Raw genomic sequence first — 19,323 nt, forward strand, 5'->3', positions numbered from 1 at the left:
CATTCTTATTTGCAAGCGTTTATAGGCGTCTCATTAACTTCGCTTAGAACTCCATTATGTAAGTGAAATTTTAATTTGTCTTAATGATATTGTGGCTTACATTCTAAGCGAGAGCACATCGATGAGGCAGCCTAGGACACTTTTATGTTAAATCTAAGTGGAAGAATAAGTGAAAGCATCACCACTGACTGCCACGAAATATCACTTAGATAAGCGAGTACATAATGTGTATTTTTACCGCTGGGAACATATGTGTTTTACACATTCTCTTTCTGGCCACCGTTGCCTTAGAACAATGTTTGGTGATCTGGATCAATTAATAAAAAGGAACTTTTTTAATGTTTTTCCTATATTATTTATGTTTCACGTAGGCTTGCCAGACGTACTGTTTGCAGCAGTACGCGTACTTTTTTTTAGTAATTGTACTTTTAACTGCATAACCTAAAGAAGTACGCAAATGTACTTCTTTTTAGTATTTGTACTTCTTTTTGTACATTTTTTTGTATTTTTATAGGTATAAATATGACCATAGACAGTTATTCTACTTTCGCTATTTAAGGACTTAATAGATAATTCTCATCCATTTGATATAAGGTTTGGATGCCTTTGTCATGTATTAAATAATACATTTATTAAAAATACTTTAAAGTTATTAACATTAAAGTTATTAACAATGTAATGAAAGTTTTTAATGAATTTTCGAAATAAAAAAATTTGAAATCTGAAGGACATGTTTGAATGTTAAAATGGTCTGTAATGCTCCGTCATGTACCATTCGATGACTTTATCCATCCCCGCTGTGGAACTATTTAAAGAAAAACGATCCTGCCATTCAAATTTTTCGTAAATGAAGTATCTGAGGAAGTTGGAAGAAAGTTATTGACTTGTAATAATTGATATGTTTTAAATAAAAAAAGAGCTAAATGGCAAATTTGAATATCAGAATAAAATTGTATGGGTTTTTAGAACGTTTTTCTATCAATAATATATCAGTTCGAGTTCTCGGTAATTTGTAACAATTTGTTACTATATTCCGTTCGCGTACTTTACAAAATTTGCAACGAGAGAGTATGAGAATGAAAAATATGACAGTTCGTTGATAGAGAATTTTTTACTGGATATTTTTTCTCCAGTAAAAGATATCAAACATATGAATGTTCACAACAAATTATTGATATTTGAAAATGTAAACAAACCAAACAAAACAAAAATTTGGTGAATTCGACATTTTTTAAAGAAAAAATATAAATTAATAACACACGAATATTAAAAAATGATTTGTAATTGGATTAATTATAAATTTATTTCTCATAAATTACTTTTCAATTGAGTTTGTTGTGAAAAATCATAACAACCTATATCAATATAGCGTTTTTAGAACAATTTAATTGAATTTTTTAAAAATAAACAATTGTACTTTTTTCTACTCAATTGTACTGCTTTTTTAACTACGATGTACGTTTTTTGTTGATTTCAAATCTGGCAAGCCTTGTTTCACGTAAAAGTATGATAATTTATTTTAATATCACGTGAAAGGTCTTTGAGAGGCGCTTTTAATGGCGTATTGAAAATTGAAGTTAAAAAAACTAATTAAAATGCTATTTAGATTATTTAAAATTTTATTAAATAGATTACACTATGCGGCAAAAATAAATACCTGGGAAATTATAGGCCGATCATGATAAAACTTGGTGAAAGTATTTGTTTTTAATTTTTAAGAATTAATCAAATTTTTAATTTTTTTAAATTTTTTTCCATCTCTGCATAATTTCTCACACAACTTTTGTGTTTGCTCTATTTTATTGTTATAAATTATATACAAAATCCCACTTTTTTATCTCTCGGATTCTGTTTTTATTTAAAATCTTTGAAAATTTTAAAATTAAGCGTATTTGAAAACTTCCGGCTTACAGTCGATTTTAAACCGCCGCCGATATTTTTAGTGTCAGCCGCCGCCGCCGTTAATATACACGTACTTTTATTTCCGTATCACATATACGCTAATGTGTAAAGCAAGTAGAAGGTCAATACTACGTTACTGAATAAATGGAAGATTTACTAACAAAAAAGTTCAAATTATTAAATTTCTAAAATCAAATTAAAAATAAATGTATAAAAACAATTCAGATGCATATGTACATAATTACATATTGAAATAATTATAAATGTTTGTGGATGTACGTTCGTTAGTTTTGTTCTTTTAGCAGATGTGAGAAAATAATTTATCGATTTTTCCTCATTTGTTTTTGTAGATTTGTTTAGATTCTTTTCCATTTTTATGGTGGTGGCTCATAGACAACAAACATTAGTGGAACGAAAACAAAAAATTGTCGTGTAGTCAATACAGTTAAAAGAATTTGGAATAAAAAACTGAAGTGGTTTTGTAATTTTCTATATTTCATTATGCCCATCGCAAATATTTTAAAGAAAGCATCAAGCTTAATACTTGGTGAAGAGAAAATTAACGAAAAAATCGATATAGTGTACGAAGACAACGAAATTCTGTTTTGTAAAAATAATGTCTGCATACATCCGCCAATTGTAGCTCGACAGGAATGTGATATGCTACACTATCCCGGATACTTGACGGTTACAACGAAAACATTTGTTGACCAATACAATAGCGCCAAACGACCAACGTTGCTTCTAACATGGATTCCGAATTCGTCTCTGTGCAAGTGTCCTTCGACCGATGAAAACTCTACGTTGGACTATATCAGAGAACCATTACCGCCAGCAGCCTATGGAAAAGTTGAAAAAGTATTTGCTAGCAGAAGTACTAGTCACGATGGTGATGATGTCAACAAGACAAAACATTCGGAAACTATTGCGGCTGCTCAAAATGATGGTGGAAAAGAAGACGACGTAACTACTACAGTGGATATGCAAGAACTACGTAACGAGTTGCAACCATTATTAGGGGGAAAGAAAGCATCTTTAGAAGACTTGGAGGCTTTAATAAAAAAGAATCCAATCACATCCGTTAATATAACGATATCAAATCCCCAAATTGAGAACGCTAATATTTCACAAACCTACAATTGTGTAGTGGTTGCGGATCGAGAACAATTGCAGCTTAATTCTGATGGATCTGTTTCAGATGATAATAATCCTAATTGGATGACGCCCGAATTGTTGGCGTTTAAGCACAATCTTGCCTTTCCAGATAGTGCTAATACGACACCAACTGTGCGTCGTAGAGTTAATATAAAATGTCGTCGATTTTCGGTTGATCTAAGTCAGATGCGTTCGTTGCGTCTATTTTTTAATGACAATAGCTGTACATCAGGACAGCTGGTAATAGCATCTCGGGAATCGCAGTATAAAATATTACATTTCCACTATGGAGGTTTGGATCATCTAGCTCAGGTATATTAGAAACTACTTTTAAATAATTATTTCATGTCGTAGTTACAGAATATGAACTTCAAATATACATATGGACAATATTATGTCAAGTGATCCAACTCAAAAAATCGATTTGAATGAATATTGCGCCAAAGTTAGTACTATTGTATAGTAGGCCAATCAGCTTTAGCTGCCGGAGTTAGAAGGGATCAAAATTGAACATTTTTGTCATATAGGGATTTGTCTAATGAGTGTAACATTTAACCTATTTGTTTTTAATAATATTCTTTTCATGTGCCCTGTTTTTGTTTCGTTGCTCAAAAGAAACCTTACACATTTCCTTTAAGGGCTTTATAGTCGCTTAATTGGATGCGAGAATTATTTTTTGATGATGGCACTTCATTTTCCCCTATTTTTTCAAAATGGACTTTTTTGGCTCAAAAGAAAGCTTAGATCATTTCCATTAAGAACTTTGTGGTTACTTAATGGGATGCGAGGGGCATATCTATAAAATAATATTTTAATATAAAAAAAAAAAAAAAAACAATTTAATGACCTAAGCTTTCTTTTAAGTAAAAAAAGTCCATTTTGAAAAAATAGGGGAAAATGAAGTGCCATCATCAAAAAATAATTCTCGCATCCAATTAAGCGACTATAAAGCCCTTAAAGGAAATGTGTAAGGTTTCTTTTGAGCAACGAAACAAAAACAGGGCACATGAAAAGAATATTATTAAAAAACAAATATGTTAAATGTTACACTCATTAGACAAATAAGTGCCAAAAATTGAAAAAAATCTTATTCTTGAGTTAAAAAATATTATTTTTTTATAGATATCATACTCGCATCCCATTGAGCGTCTATAAAGCCCTCAAAGGAAATTGTATAAGCTTTCTTTTAAGAAAAAAGTGCCGATTTTGAAAAAAAATTAAATTTGTTCGTAACAGTGAAGAAATAGCTATCTAAACTCTTTTGGAAAATTGTTGCTAGGATCAATAGGTGAAATGTTACTCATTTTAATGTATTTTCATTAAACAAGTTACACACTGTAGTTTGTAACGCGTCTGCCGCGAAAAGTTAAGCAACTTTCAACTTTTGACGCGTCGGCAGCTGATCAGGGTTGTATTTTGTTTTGTGTAGAATAAGAATAAACTAAAATGAAATAAATTTCACTAACAATGAAAGAAAAATATTAAAAAAATAAACAAAAAGTTAAAATTTAGATTTTTAAAACAGTAATACAGTAGCTTTCGTTTATAGTCATCATTGTTATAGTCACATTAGTGACATTGTCAATTTTATTAGATTTAAATGTCTCTGTAGTCATATTAAAAAGATTACTTTATAATCAATTTTTTGATATAAGCACTTTTCACATATATGCCATCTATCCGTGGCTATTAAAAGTCATGTTATATGAAAAAACTTCACTATATTGTCACAGACGAAAATTTTTTTAAATTGTCGTGAATTAAATGAATAAGTTTTTGTTGAAGAAAAACAATTTTCGATTAAAGAAATTTTAAATGCAGTAGATATTTTGCGACATTTTTGCTTAGAGCAAGATATAATTCAAATTTTTTGTTTGAAAAAAATAGAAGATAACACTGTAACCAACATCCTCAACCTAAAACAGACTAAAATTTATGATTTTTTTAAATAATATAAACAATATTTCTTTAATGTAATGAATTTATGAAAATAATATTTATTTCTTTAATAAACATGAATTTTTATACCCACCATCAAAAAGATGAGAGGTATATTGATTTTGACATTCCGTTTGTAACACACCGAAATATTGGTTATATATCGTCACGGAACTGAATTCACCTAGAAACAAATACACAACGCAATGAATAAGCAGTGTTGTTGTTGCTTATTTTTTATGAAAATTTCAGAGGTTGTCTCGGATTTTTGCTTATATCTCCGTTGTTTATGGACGGATTTTGCTGATTTTAAATAGGAAACTACTCGAAAGCATGTCTGATAGAATTATTGAAGATTTGGATCCCGAAGATATCTGGGGTCTTCAGAAAACTGATTTCAACAGACAGACAGACGGACATGGCTTAATCGACTCCGCTACCTATAAGGATTCAGAATATATATACTTTATAGGGTCGGAAAATTGTATTTTGGAAATTACAAACGGAATGACAAACTTATATATAACCTTCTCACGAAGGTGAAGGGTATAAAAATGGATAAATTGGAATTTTTGCCTTTAATATTTAAAAGTTTTTGTAGATAGGGCCTTTTTTGTCAATAAAATCGCTAATTTTGATCGGAGGAGTCAATTTTATGTGGACATTTGATTTGATGCAATGAATCAGAATCAACCATAAAATCGATATTAAATTTTTGGTTAGTTAGGGCCGTTTGCGTTTCAGGTGACGATATGTTCTGTGTCCTTATTAAATTCTAAGACAGGCCGAACGGCAAGAGGTAGAGGATTGGTCTATAACTGACCCTACACCTCATATAGGGTGCCCTTAAAAAATGAATTTTATGCTCATTATTGGCTAAAAAATATGAGTATAGCGATGAAATTTGACATAAGTAAGTTTCTTGCGAGCCAAAATCTCTCTACCGAATTTTATGTGGATCGATCCCTAATTGGCATATACCAAAAAATTTGTTTATAATCAGCGATATAGTCCTCAATTTGTGTGCAATTAAAGGTTGTAACCATATAGTAGGGATATAGGCGAAACTGAAGGGGTCATTGTGACCATTTTGGCATTTTTGCAGCTAGATTTAGCATTTTTTATTTTGATTTAGCTGTAAAATTTTAATTTAGCATTTGGCATTTTATTTAGCATTTTTATAAAATATTTTTAGCATTTTTAGCTTTTTTTTGCAATTTTAGTATATAAACAAAAAATAAAGACACATTTTTGCAAAAAAGATTTATATTGGAAATAGGTTTAACCGGAAAAAATCAGAATCAAATGTCTACCCAAACACAAGCAACAAGAAATATGAGAAATGTAATAATTTACACTGTAATTCAAAATAATACAAAAAGATTCATGAAGATAAATAACTTAAAATTACGCCAATACAAGTGAATACTTTTAAATGTTGTATTCTAAAATATTTTTCTGGAACCCAATGCTTTTTTAAATTCGAAGTGATAGATTTCATATATTTTTACAAATACGTTCAGTACGCTATTTTACAAACTAATACTTTTTGTTTGCTCATGGAATGAAACATATAATTTTGGAAAAGGCTATGTATGACGGTTAATTAACAAATTTTATTTTTTCCTATACGAAATAAAGAGGTTTTAATTTTTATCATCTTTCAGGAGTTCTTGTTAATTTATTGAAAACTAGTATTGAAAAAAATCAATAATATATAATTAAGACTTTCTCATCCTACTTTCTGTTCTTTTTATTTTTACCAAATTTTTAGTAATTTTGTTGTCACGTTTTTTTTTTTTTTTAATTAAAAAAAAAATACATAAATTTCGAAAATATTATTGACAATTTATTCCAGAATTACAAACTTACGGATTTGAATATATCTCTCAATTCATTTCATACATTCTCATATATATTTTTCCGAAAAAATCTTGGAAGTATGAGTTATAAACCTGACATCTATTCACCGAGGTTTAAAATTATTTCAACGGAATTTGCAATATTTTTGTGACATGAAAACCATTTTTAAAGTGTTTTGAGGAAGACAAATAAAATTGTTTATATAAAAAAAGTAAAACTAGAAATACTATACTTTTCCTTCCGAAAACACATATAGGTTTTATACCATGAGCAACTAGTGTAATTAATAGAGTTTTAATGTAATTTTTGCATTCAGAAATATTTTAAAGTTAGAGACATTACATATTGCTAAATTTACAAAAATTTTGAAATAATTTTTAGCATTTCTGTTTATCTTAATACCACGGAACTTAATTTTTTACCCTACTCCACTATACTACGTTTGAGTATACTAATCGGTTAAGAATCATTTTCTGAACCGATTAAGCCATGTAAGTCTGACCGTCTGGTAGAGGTTGAAATTTTCAAAACAATAAGCACGTATGCTAAACCTTTTAAAAATGGTTAAAGTCCGTCCTTTATTTTACCTAGCCCCCATACATATACAAATGTATAAAGCCTTTCTCAGAAAATTAGTTTAAATATATCGGAACCAAGGTTCAATTCAACATAAATGCGTTATTACGAAAAATAAATCAAATTTTATACTCATATGGTCAACCACGGCAGAATATACTTTCTTACTTGTTATAAATTACAATGAATTTCAGTTACAAATTAATATGAATTGTTCATAAAAACACTTAAAAAATGTTAGCATTTTTTTTTTGGGCATTTTAAAATCAATTTAGCATTTTTTCTAGCATTATTTTGGATGGGATTTAGCCGCAACATTTTTTGAGACCTGGTCACACTGGGAGGGGTTGTCAAACAAAATTTGTTATTCTCTTCACACAGACGAGTTCTGAGAGCATAAAACATTCTTGAGAGAACTAAACGTACTCACAAAACTTCAAATTTTCTTTGCGAAATTGCGAGGATTTTAGCACTTAATAGTTTTTCTTATCACTTAAACTTAATATTTATTATTTTTTTTCCACACTTTTAATGTATTTAAAACCCCGAAAACAATTTATATTTTACAAACGAAAAAAAAAATATTTTTTATTCTTTGACATTTCATTTTATTTAAAACTGAAAAAAGAAAAGTTGTAAATTTTCGTATTTAAAATGAAAAAAGTATTTCCCATACTTTTTTTCTTTTTCCATTAGTGCAGAAAAAAATAAAAAGACGTGTTCATAATATGTTTTAAGATGAAATATCTTCTGAAAAAAATTAATTAACTACTATTTTCATTCACTAGTATATGAAATCCCAGTAATAACATACAAAAAATAAATTATCAAAACTACATTTATTATTTAGTACCTTTCGAACAACTGTGTTTATTTTCATGCTTCTACTAATACATTCTCACCAGTTAGGTTTTTGGCAGGGGACTTAGGTCTTTGACAATCCCTTTCGCCTATATGCTACTATATGGTTGTAACCATATAGTAGGGATATAGGCGAAACTGAAGGGATTGTCAAACAAAATTTGTTATTCTCTTCACACAGACGAGTTCTGAGAGAATAAAACATTCTTGAGAGAAATAAACGTACTCACAAAACTTCAAATTTTCTTCGCGAAATTGCGAGGATTTTAGCACTTAATAGTATTTCTTATCACTTTAACTTAATATTTATTATTTTTTCCACACTTTTAATGTATTTAAAAACCCGAAAATAATTTATATTTTACGAACGAAAAAAAAAATATTTTTTATTCTTTGACATTTCATTTTATTTAAAACTGAAAAAAGAAAAGTTGTAAATTTTCGTATTGAAAATGAAAAAAGTATTTCACATACTTTTTTTCTTTTTCCATTAGTGCAGAAAAAAAAAAATAACAAAAAGACGTGTTCATAATATGTTTTAAGATGAAATATCTTCTGAAAAAAATTATTTAACTAATATTTTCATTCACTAGTATATGAAATCCCAGTAATAACATACAAAAAATAAGTTATCAAAACTACATTTATTATTTAGTACCTTTCGAACAACTGTGTTTATTTTCGTGCTTCTACTAATACATTCTCACCAGTTAAGTTTTTGACAGGGGACTTAGGTCTTTGACAATCCCTTTCGCCTATATGCTACTATATGGTTGTAACTATAAGCGAAAAGTACTGTAGTTTTAAAAAACATCTAAAGAAAGATCAAAATGACGCGTGGTGTGTAACTTGCAGCTTGGAAAACGCGAAAAATTTGAAAAGCATAAAACGCGTAGCAGCCTCAACGCGTGTTGTGACCTTCTACCTTATCATATAGAAGCGCACAGTGGTATAGGAAAAAAAAAGAGGGAAATAATTCGGTAACTTCTAAACGGTTAATCCGATTTTAATGAAATTTGGTATGCACAAAGAGGAGGTGTTGTCGAGTTTAGGTTTTGAATTTTGACCTTATAGGCCAACCAGGGGCCCGGCGGGGGGTCCTCAAATTAGGACACCTCGGCTATGTTAAATTTTTAAAACGATCCTATTTCTTCATTTGAGTTCCGATTTAAAAAAAATTTCGTATATAGAATCTCCTCATCGAGCACTATAAAAAATGTTGTCGTAGCAGTAAATTATCTCTTATAGTTTAGGAGATATTCGCATTTGAAAATTTAAATTTTAAAATTTTTACCGTCCTTACTTTAGTTTTTTTGATAATAGCGGGTCCAAATATTCCCGATTTTCGCCATTTTTTATTATTCGCTTAACAACAAGTTTATATATCAAGCAGTGAAAGAATTATGTAAAAATCATAACTGAGTCCAAAGTTATAGGCATTTTAATTTAAAAAATTAAAAAAAGGCGATTTTTTGTCATTTTTTTGGGAAAAAAGTATCTTTTTCTTTTTAAGTTATCTAAAAAGTTTCTAAGAAGATGTATATAGAATTTATACTTTTTGGAAAGCTGACTTTACATAAAGTACGATAAATGAAACAAAACCTAAAAATTTTTGATACCGAGGGGACCAGGTCCATCCAAAAAAACCCTATTTTTCATGGAAAATTCAATTTTGAGCAAAAATTCTCAAATCGCATAGTCGATATCAAATTATAGTGACCTGTTTTATATGACCCAATATGTTCTTAATCATTTTGTAACGGGTTTCGATAACCCCGCCCCTGGTATGGATATAATAGGCAAAAAAGCAAAAAATCCCATTTTTGGGATTTTTTAAAACTTTTTTGGGAATTCCGGGATTTCTAATAAGAAAATTCGAAATTTTTATTTAATTTTGGATTTTAAGTAAAAAAATCTACCTAACTCTAAAATTTCATCAAAAAATATTCATAAATAAAGTTTTTATTGCAATTTGAAAAAATTGTATCTTCGCAAAAACTGAAAAAAAAACATTTTTTAATTTTTTTTAAAAAAAGTATTCCGCGAATTTTTTAATTTTCAAAAATGATATACAGTTTTGAAAAATAGACAAAATTACCTTTCCATTGATATATAACATGCCTACCTAATGTTTTTTAAGTGACAAATTAATTAGGGAAAACTCAACATCTTTTAGAAAATTTACCTAGCACTATTATTTTCATCCATATATGTAACAAATTTAAGAGTTAACCTTATGGATGAAAATAATAGTGCTATTTAAATTTTCTAAAAGATGTTGAGTTTTCCCTAATTATTTTGTCACTTAAAAAACATTAGGTAGGCATGTTATATATCAATGGAAAGGTAATTTTGTCTATTTTTCAAAACTGTATATCATTTTTGAAAATTAAAAAATTCGCGGAATACTTTTTAAAAAAAAAATTAAAAAATGTTTTTTATTCAGTTTTTGCGAAGATACAATTTTTTCAAATTGCAATAAAAACTTTATTTATGAATATTTTTTGATGAAATTTTACAGTTAGGTAGATTTTTTTACTCAAAATCCAAAATTAAAAAAAATTTCGAATTTTCTTATTAGAAATCCCGGAATTCCCAAAAAAGTTTTAAAAAATCCCAAAAATGGAATTTTTTGGTTTTTTGCCTATTATATCCATACCAGGGGCGGGGTTATCGAAACCCGTTACAAAATGATTAAGAACATATTGGGTCATATAAAACAGGTCACTATAATTTGATATCGACTATGCGATTTGAGAATTTTTGCTCAAAATTGAATTTTCCATAAAAAAAAGGGTTTTTTTGGATGGACCTGGTCCCCTCGGTATCAAAAATTTTTAGGTTTTGTTTCATTTATCGTACTTTATGTAAAGTCAGCTTTCCAAAAAGTATAAATTCTATATACATCTTCTTAGAAACTTTTTAGATAACTTAAAAAGAAAAAGATACTTTTTTCCCAAAAAAATGACAAAAAATCGCCTTTTTTTAATTTTTTAAATTAAAATGCCTATAACTTTGGACTCAGTTATGATTTTTACATAATTCTTTCACTGCTTGATATATAAACTTGTTGTTAAGCGAATAATAAAAAATGGCGAAAATCGGGAATATTTGGACCCGCTATTATCAAAAAAACTAAAGTAAGGACGGTAAAATTTTAAAATTTAAATTTTCAAATGCGAATATCTCCTAAACTATAAGAGATAATTTACTGCTACGACGACATTTTTTATAGTGCTCGATGAGGAGATTCTATATACGAAATTTTTTTTAAATCGGAACTCAAATGAAGAAATAGGATCGTTTTAAAAATTTAACATAGCCGAGGTGTCCTAATTTGAGGACCCCCCGCCGGGCCCCTGGTTGGCCTATAAGGTCCAAATTCAAAACCTAAACTCGACAACACCTCCTCTTTGTGCATACCAAATTTCATTAAAATCGGATTAACCGTTTAGAAGTTACCGAATTATTTCCCTCTTTTTTTTTCCTATACCACTGTGAAGCGTTGAATATTCGAAAACAATGTATTTGGTTTTTGTAAAATGTATTCTCTCCCCTAACTATAATCCAGAAGTGACTAAATGGTATACTTCCAGATGATTAATGTAATGTATTGTAATGATTATTACAATAGTAATGTATACACTCTTCAAACTATATTCCAGAAGTGACTTAAACATACAAACAATGAAGTTAAAAATTCTGAAACGATAAGGGTTTTCATTTACACGCTTAAGTTTCCCATTTGTGCAATAGGGCAAGTTTATTCGACTTGTTTCATGAAACCCCTCTTCAAATTCTGTTCATAATATGTTTATAAAAAAATGTTTTTTATTTAAAATTCAAATCAAGATTAAAATATTTTCTAATTACAAATTTTCAAGTCTAAGTACAAATTCAAAGTTATATTGATTAACCAATTTCATAAAGTCTACATTAATAAACATATCAATTCCTCCTTGCCAATTTTTTGTTAAATGATGGAGAGAATTTTTCAGGTTTGCGTTTTATTCGCTTCGATCTTCTTAACTTAATTGACGTTGAGAGTAGTACATCTTGACGGGAAGTTGAAGGTAATTCATCTGTATTAATTTGTTGCGATGGTACTGGACTGGAATATATTTCCTGAGGAAAACAGTCTTCCACTAATTGTCTTGCAGTTTGGTTTACATCAATATATTCAGAATCGGGTTTTAAACTTTGAAGTTGATTTTTATGTCTTCTAATAGTTTTTTAGCCATTTTTCCCCCGAACCAATCGTTATCGTTTTCTTTAAAGTGATTTAAATCGGATACATCGTTGGTTGTTTTGTTCGAAGTATTAATAGGAGGTTTTAACAATGAGAGTAGGGTGCGAGGTTGGCGGCCGTGGATAATTTCTGCCGGAGATTTTCCATCTTTATTAGGTGTTGATCTGTATGTTGTGAGATACGCTAAAAGAGAAGAATTTAAATCACTGCCACTAGTTAATTCTTTCTTTAAACAAGTTTTGAATGAACGAACAAATCGTTCTGCCAATCCATTTGATGCTGGGTGAAAAGATGCTGTTGTTAAATGTTGAATTCCATTGATTTCACAAAATTTGTTAAACTCTTTTGAACTGAACTGAGTACCATTATCAGTTAAGATTGTTTCAGGTAGGCATTCAATAGCAAATATGCTCTGTAATGATTTTATTGTAGAAGTTGATGTAGCTTTTTTAATCTTAGCTACGTATGGAAACTGAGAATATGAGTCAACTACAATTAACCACATATAATCTTTAAAAGGTCCAGCGTAATCTAAGTGTATTCGCTGCCAAGGGAATGTAGATTCAGGCCAAGAAGAAAACTGTTTCGGAGGATCTGAACTACATACATTGCATGCATGACAAGAGGAAGTAATGTTAGATATGTCTTCATCAATACGTGGCCACCAGCAATATCGTCTACTTATTTGCTTCATACGAACAATCCCCTAATGGCCTTGGTGTATCATTTGTAAAACTTCCTTCCTTAATTGATTTGGAATTACTACACGACTGTAATCAGTTTGCATAATTAATACACCTTTATTTTGTGTTAAAATTCAAACGATGGCGAAAATATTTATTTATTTATTTTATTTATTTATTTATTTATTTATTTATTTATTTTAGTCTATGGAAATATTCCTTACAGACTATTTAACAATTTATAAAATTATTTAAATTTAAACATAGAATAACGTTAATTATTTAGATTATATAATATATTTCTTTTTATAACATCAACATTTAAAGAAAAATCAACAAAGTTAAACATTTCGTTAAAACAGCAACATAACTTTCTAAACGGATCTGCCATAGCGAAATTTGTTCGAAACGTTTTGACGTATAATGGATTATTAAATCGTAATTGACGTTGAGGAACATTTAAAGAAATTTTACTTAATAGAAATTCAGAACATACAGTTCCATTTAGAAGATTTATCATAAATGACACATTAAGCATTGTCCTGCGACTTTTCAGTGTTGGTAGATTTATCAAAGCAAGTCTTGCTGCATACGGTGGCAGTTCAAAATAGTTCCCATATATGCTCTTTAAGCAAAATAATAAAAATTGTTTTTGCACAGATTCAATATGATCAATATGCACATTGTAATACGGGTCCCATACGACTGATCCATATTCCAATATCGGCCGTACAAGAGAAGCAAATAGTCGTTTAGTTATAAATGGATCATTAAATTCTTTTGACCATCGTTTAATGAAGGCTAAAATGCTACGGGCTTTATTAACAATCATTGTTATATGTTGAACAAAAGTCAATTTTGCATCCAGCAAAATTCCGAGATCCAGAATGGTGTCAACAGAATCCAATTTGGAGCCATTAATGGTGTAAAAAATGCTAGTATCAAATTTTCTTGAAAAATGTATGTGTTTGCACTTTGTTAAGTTTAAATCCATTAAATTTTGCTTACACCAGACGTAGAAATTATCTAAGTCGTTCTGAAGGTAAATACGATCTGATGGATGTTTAAAGCTTGAAAATATTTTTACATCATCCGCAAACATTAATATTTTAGAATATTTGATAGCTTTTGGCATATCGTTGATGAAGATTAAGAACAAAATTGGGCCAAGATGACTTCCTTGAGGAACACCAGATGTAACCAAAAAAGTTTTGGAGGTTGACGTTTTAAATTTTACGGATTGTTTTCTAAATAATAGATACGATTTAAACCAGCTTAGATAACTATCGTTAAATCCTAAAGCATCCATTTTTTTTAGCAAGAGTAGGTGATTTACTTTGTCAAAAGCTTTGCTAAAATCGGTGTAAATAACATCGGTATTCATTAACTAAAGTTGTTAGCTGTAGAATATTTGTCATAGCAGAGAATCCTTTGCGAAAACCATGTTGAAGGGGTGTCAATAGGGGAGAAACTTGGTGAACCAGTGAATCGGTTATACATTTTTCGAACAGCTTTGGGATTGCGCTAAGTTTAGCTATGCCTCTGTAGTTCATTACATTTGATTTGTTTCCAGACTTAAATAGAGGGATTATAAAAGATTTTTTCCAAATTCTAGGAAAATAACCATATTTTAACGATTTATTAAACAAAATGGATAAAGGAAATGCCAGAGAATGTGCGCAATTTATTAATATGCAGCTTGGTATACCATCCGGACCATATGCGAATGATGATTTAAAACTTTTTAAACATTTAACGATGTGGGTAGTATCAATTAAACATGATGAAATTTGTTGATTTGACTGAATATTAAGTGGATGCATAGTGCTATCATCGTATTGGGAATTAGAGTAAGTAGTGGCAAAATAATCCGCGAATAAATTGCTGATTTCCGACTCATTACTAGACTCATTATTTAAATACTTCATAACTTTCGGGGTCCCGCATGTTTTCCTTTTTGAATTAACAAAAGTGAAAAATGATCGAGGATCCTGTTCAAAATTTCGTTTCATCTTATATAAATAATTATTGTATAATTTAACATTCAGCAAGTTATATTTCGCCCTGAGGAGAGAGTATTTAATATAATCAAGAGCCGTGCCAGATTTTTTGTATTTCTTATAGAGTTTGTTTTTCATATTTTTTAAGGAAGATAATTCTTTAGAAGACCAGGGTGGGCCAGATTTTGGATTAGGTATACTTTTCGGGATACACTCACTCATATATTGATACAAGGTTTCATAAAACTTTCCAATAATTTTATCAATAGAATTTGGCAGACCGTTTGGAGTAGATAACAATTTAAGCCAATTTGTATTTTTTAGAAGGTTGTTAAATTCAACGTAGTTAGCTCGTTTAAAACAAAATAGTGTATCTTTTTTGACAGTGTTTTTATCATTGTGAGTATAAGTATTCTGGATGTTGCAGCTTATTTCAATTGTGGGATGGTAACGATCTTCGGGTAGTGTAAGTGGTTCAACACGATTTATTGTACATTCATTGGGTTCATTTACAAATACCAGATCTAACAGTTTACCAAAAATATTGTAAATTCCGTTAATTTGATAAAGACATAATTTTGAGAAATTATTAAAAATATCATCACTGATATCATCCGATCTTATGGGTACATAATTATTATATTCAGTGGAAAATTGCCATGCTATTTGTGGTAAGTTAAAATCACCAAGAACAAACATTAAATCATTAGTATTAGTTTTAAGAGACACCATTTTTATTGCATCAATGTGTTGTTGATAGATTGATAAGTCTGATTGAGGAGGTATGTATGAACATGTAATGAAGACTTTTATGGAGTTAAGTTTTATTATCACTGCAATAAACTCAATATTAGAGGGTAAATATGGAAGTAGTTCTTTTCTATTACCTTATCAGGTCAACCATTCATAATATAGTAATAAACTTTACTTAAAACTTCATCTTTCCTGGAATATTCTGCAACCTTTTCCGAGTCAATTGGAAAATTATCAAGATGCTCATCTACTGTAATATCGTTAACTTCAATCAAATTATCAAATTCGGAATTACCTTTGTAAGGAAGTCTGGATAATGCATCCGCATTGGCATGTTGTTTATAACGTATTTCATAATTATAACTTGCAAGTATTAATGCCCATCTTTGCAGCCTGTGTGCTGTTGTGCTATGAATGCCTTTCGCAAGACTAAATATTGACACCAAAGGTTTCAATATTTCTTCCATACAAATATTGATGAAATTTTTGGACATCAAAAACTATGGAAAGACCCTCTTTTTCGATCTGACTGTAGTTCTTTTGATGATCATTCAAAGTCTTTGAAGCGTATGCTATGGGTCGTTCTGATCCGTCAGGATAAGTGTGTGAAATTACAGCCCCAATACCATATGATGATGCATCTGTAGCTAGTATTATAGGCAATTTTTCATCAAAATGTACAAGTTGAGCTATTTCAACCAACTGCCTTTTAAATTCCTGAAAAGCTGTTTCCTGTTCATCACCCCAAACAAATTTTTGATTTTTCTTACGCAAAAGGTTAAGTGGGCCGCAAATAGTTGAGTAATTTTTTATAAAAGAACAATAATAATTAATTTTTCCCATAAATGATTGAAGTTTGGCTATGTTCCTAGGTCTTGGAAGATGCCTTATTGCATCTGTTCCCGAGTCTGACGGACAAATATCTGAGATATCTATTATATGCCCAAAATACTCCACTTTTGGTTGCAAAAAATAACATTTTGAGTAATTACAACGAAAGCCACTATCTTTAAGTCTTTGAAATAACAACCGTAGATTGTTCAAATGCTGTTCTTCAGTTGCGCCAGTACATATTATGTTATCTAAGTAGTTTATACAACCGGGGGTACCACTAATTGTTTGCTCAATTAATCGTTGAAATATAGCTGGTGCACTTGCTACACCAAATGGCAATCTCTGATATTCAAAAAGACCTAATGGGGTATTAACAACAAGAAGTTTCTTTGATTCCTCGTCCATTTCTATTTGTAAATATGCATCTGATAAATCTATCTTCGAAAATGATTTACTATTTTTAATTTTATGAAACAGGTCTCGAATTCGTGGGATTGGGTACTGTTCTACATCCATTTGAGGGTTAATTGTTATTTTAAAATCTGCACATACTCTAATCTTGTTATTAGATTTTGGAACTATTACCAATGGCGAAGCCCATTGACTAAATTTAACAGGTTTCCATATACCTAACTTTGTTAAACGTTCTGCCTCCTCTTTGAAAGCTTCGTTCATAGAGTAAGGTATTGGTCGTGGTTTACAAAATTTTGGCCTTGCATATTGCTTCATACAAATATGACCTTTAACTGTTGTACATAGACATAGTTCGTTTGAAAATAACTAATTAAACTCGTCACATATAGTTTTCAAATTTGGATTTTCATTAATTTTAAATATTTGAACTATTTTGAACTCATCATACCAGTTCAAACCGAAAATGTTGCTACACTCCTTAGAATCAGCTACAATGAGATCTAAACATTTGAATTCATTTTGAATTTGAACATTTACTTCAATAGAACCCAAAACTGGGATTGGAGCATTACCATAACCAAATAACTTAACCGACGTAGATTTCAAAATAGGACTTTTCAACAACTTATAACTTTCCAACCCAATAACGGAGCTCATGGCACCCGTATCAAATTGAAATTTCATATCTTGATTATTTATTTTAACACATATTACCATTTTGTTCCCAGATCGTGAAATAATGTTATCAATAGCATCACATGCAAAAATTGTATTATTCTCCTCCATAGAACTATCTGACTCAACAACATTTTCCTCTTCTACCGAATTTATCAAATTTTTAGATCTAGATTTACGTCTGCAAACCGTTGCTATATGTCCTATTTTCTTACAAAAAAAAATTGAGCTTTTAAATACTTGCAGTTTGACTTATCGTGACTATTGAAGCAGCCAACACATGACGGCCATTGTCGACTTGATTTCTTTTCGTTTTTATAATTCTGTTGTTGATTTTTGCTATCATACTTTTGATTTCTTGAGTCTTGTTTTACCATAAAAACATCATTATCACAAGCTTCATTTGGTTTGATACTTTTGACGGTCTTTTGTGTAGCTTTAAAAGTTTCTGCAAACTGCAAAACCTCTTCCAACGTCGGCTCATCTTTGTGCAATGCAGCAGTTTTTACCGATTCATCAGGTGTATATAAAATTATTATATGTATCTCTAATTAATTCGTCAGAAAAATCACATCCACAAACTTCTCTTTTGCATACAAATTTACACTCCCTAGCCATACCTCTCAATTCCGTTACCCATTGCTTATAACTCTCACCTTCACGTTTGGCTCTCTTGTAAAACTCGTATCTTGATTTGATTATATGGACTTTGCTTTTATAATGGCTATCCAACTTAGATACTAAATCTGAATAAGTCAAATTAACCAAACCATTCTTTCCAACTAGTTTCTGTAATAACCGATAACTGTTGTCACCAATCCATGACAAGAAAAATGATCTTTTTCGATCATCGTCATCAACAGCATAAGCTTTGAAATGTTCTCCCAATTGCGTTTTGTATGTATCAAAATCATTTGAATCTTCATCGAATTGTTGAAACTTTGGTACAGCAATATTATTTGATGTTACACTCATCACAGGGCTTGAACTCTGACGATTTAAAATTTCTGCAAAAAATTGCTGTTGTTGTGCAAACATTTGTTGAGTCAACGCATGTTGATGTTCCAAAATTTGTTCAATAGATCCCTCCATTTTTTTATTCTCGTCGCCAAATAACATGTTTATAAAAAAATTGTATTTTATTTAAAATTCAAATCAAGATTAAAATATTTTCTAATTACAAATTTTCAAGTCTAAGTACACATTCAAAGTTACATTGATTAACCAATTTCATAAAGTCTAAATAATTAAACATATCAGTTCAATTACAATATTTGTATACATTTTAAAACAAAGTCAAACGAAATTAAAAAATGTATTATTCAAACAAATATATATCATAAATACATTTAAAATTTGAATATTAAAGAAATACGCAAATTGTACTTCTTTGTACTTCTTTCTGTACTTTTATTACACC

The 19,323-nt window shown here is 29.8% G+C and overlaps 1 protein-coding gene across 1 annotated transcript in view; it reads left to right on the forward strand.

The window, feature by feature from the left end:
* The first annotated feature begins 1,996 nt into the window (after window positions 1–1,996).
* Window positions 1,997–19,323, forward strand: part of LOC119600207 (TBC1 domain family member 16) — a 44,177-nt gene continuing 26,850 nt past the window's right edge. The window contains exons 1-2 of the mRNA XM_037950303.1: window positions 1,997–2,177; window positions 2,253–3,369. Coding sequence (XP_037806231.1) covers window positions 2,404–3,369 — 966 coding nt within the window. The 5' untranslated portion in view covers window positions 1,997–2,177; window positions 2,253–2,403. The remainder of the gene's footprint in view (window positions 2,178–2,252; window positions 3,370–19,323) is intronic.

The sequence above is a fragment of the Lucilia sericata genome, unplaced genomic scaffold (assembly GCF_015586225.1).
Source record: "Lucilia sericata isolate MDLA Ls3-8-SP2 unplaced genomic scaffold, ASM1558622v1 Contig000107F_arrow, whole genome shotgun sequence".
NCBI lineage: Eukaryota > Metazoa > Arthropoda > Insecta > Diptera > Calliphoridae > Lucilia > Lucilia sericata.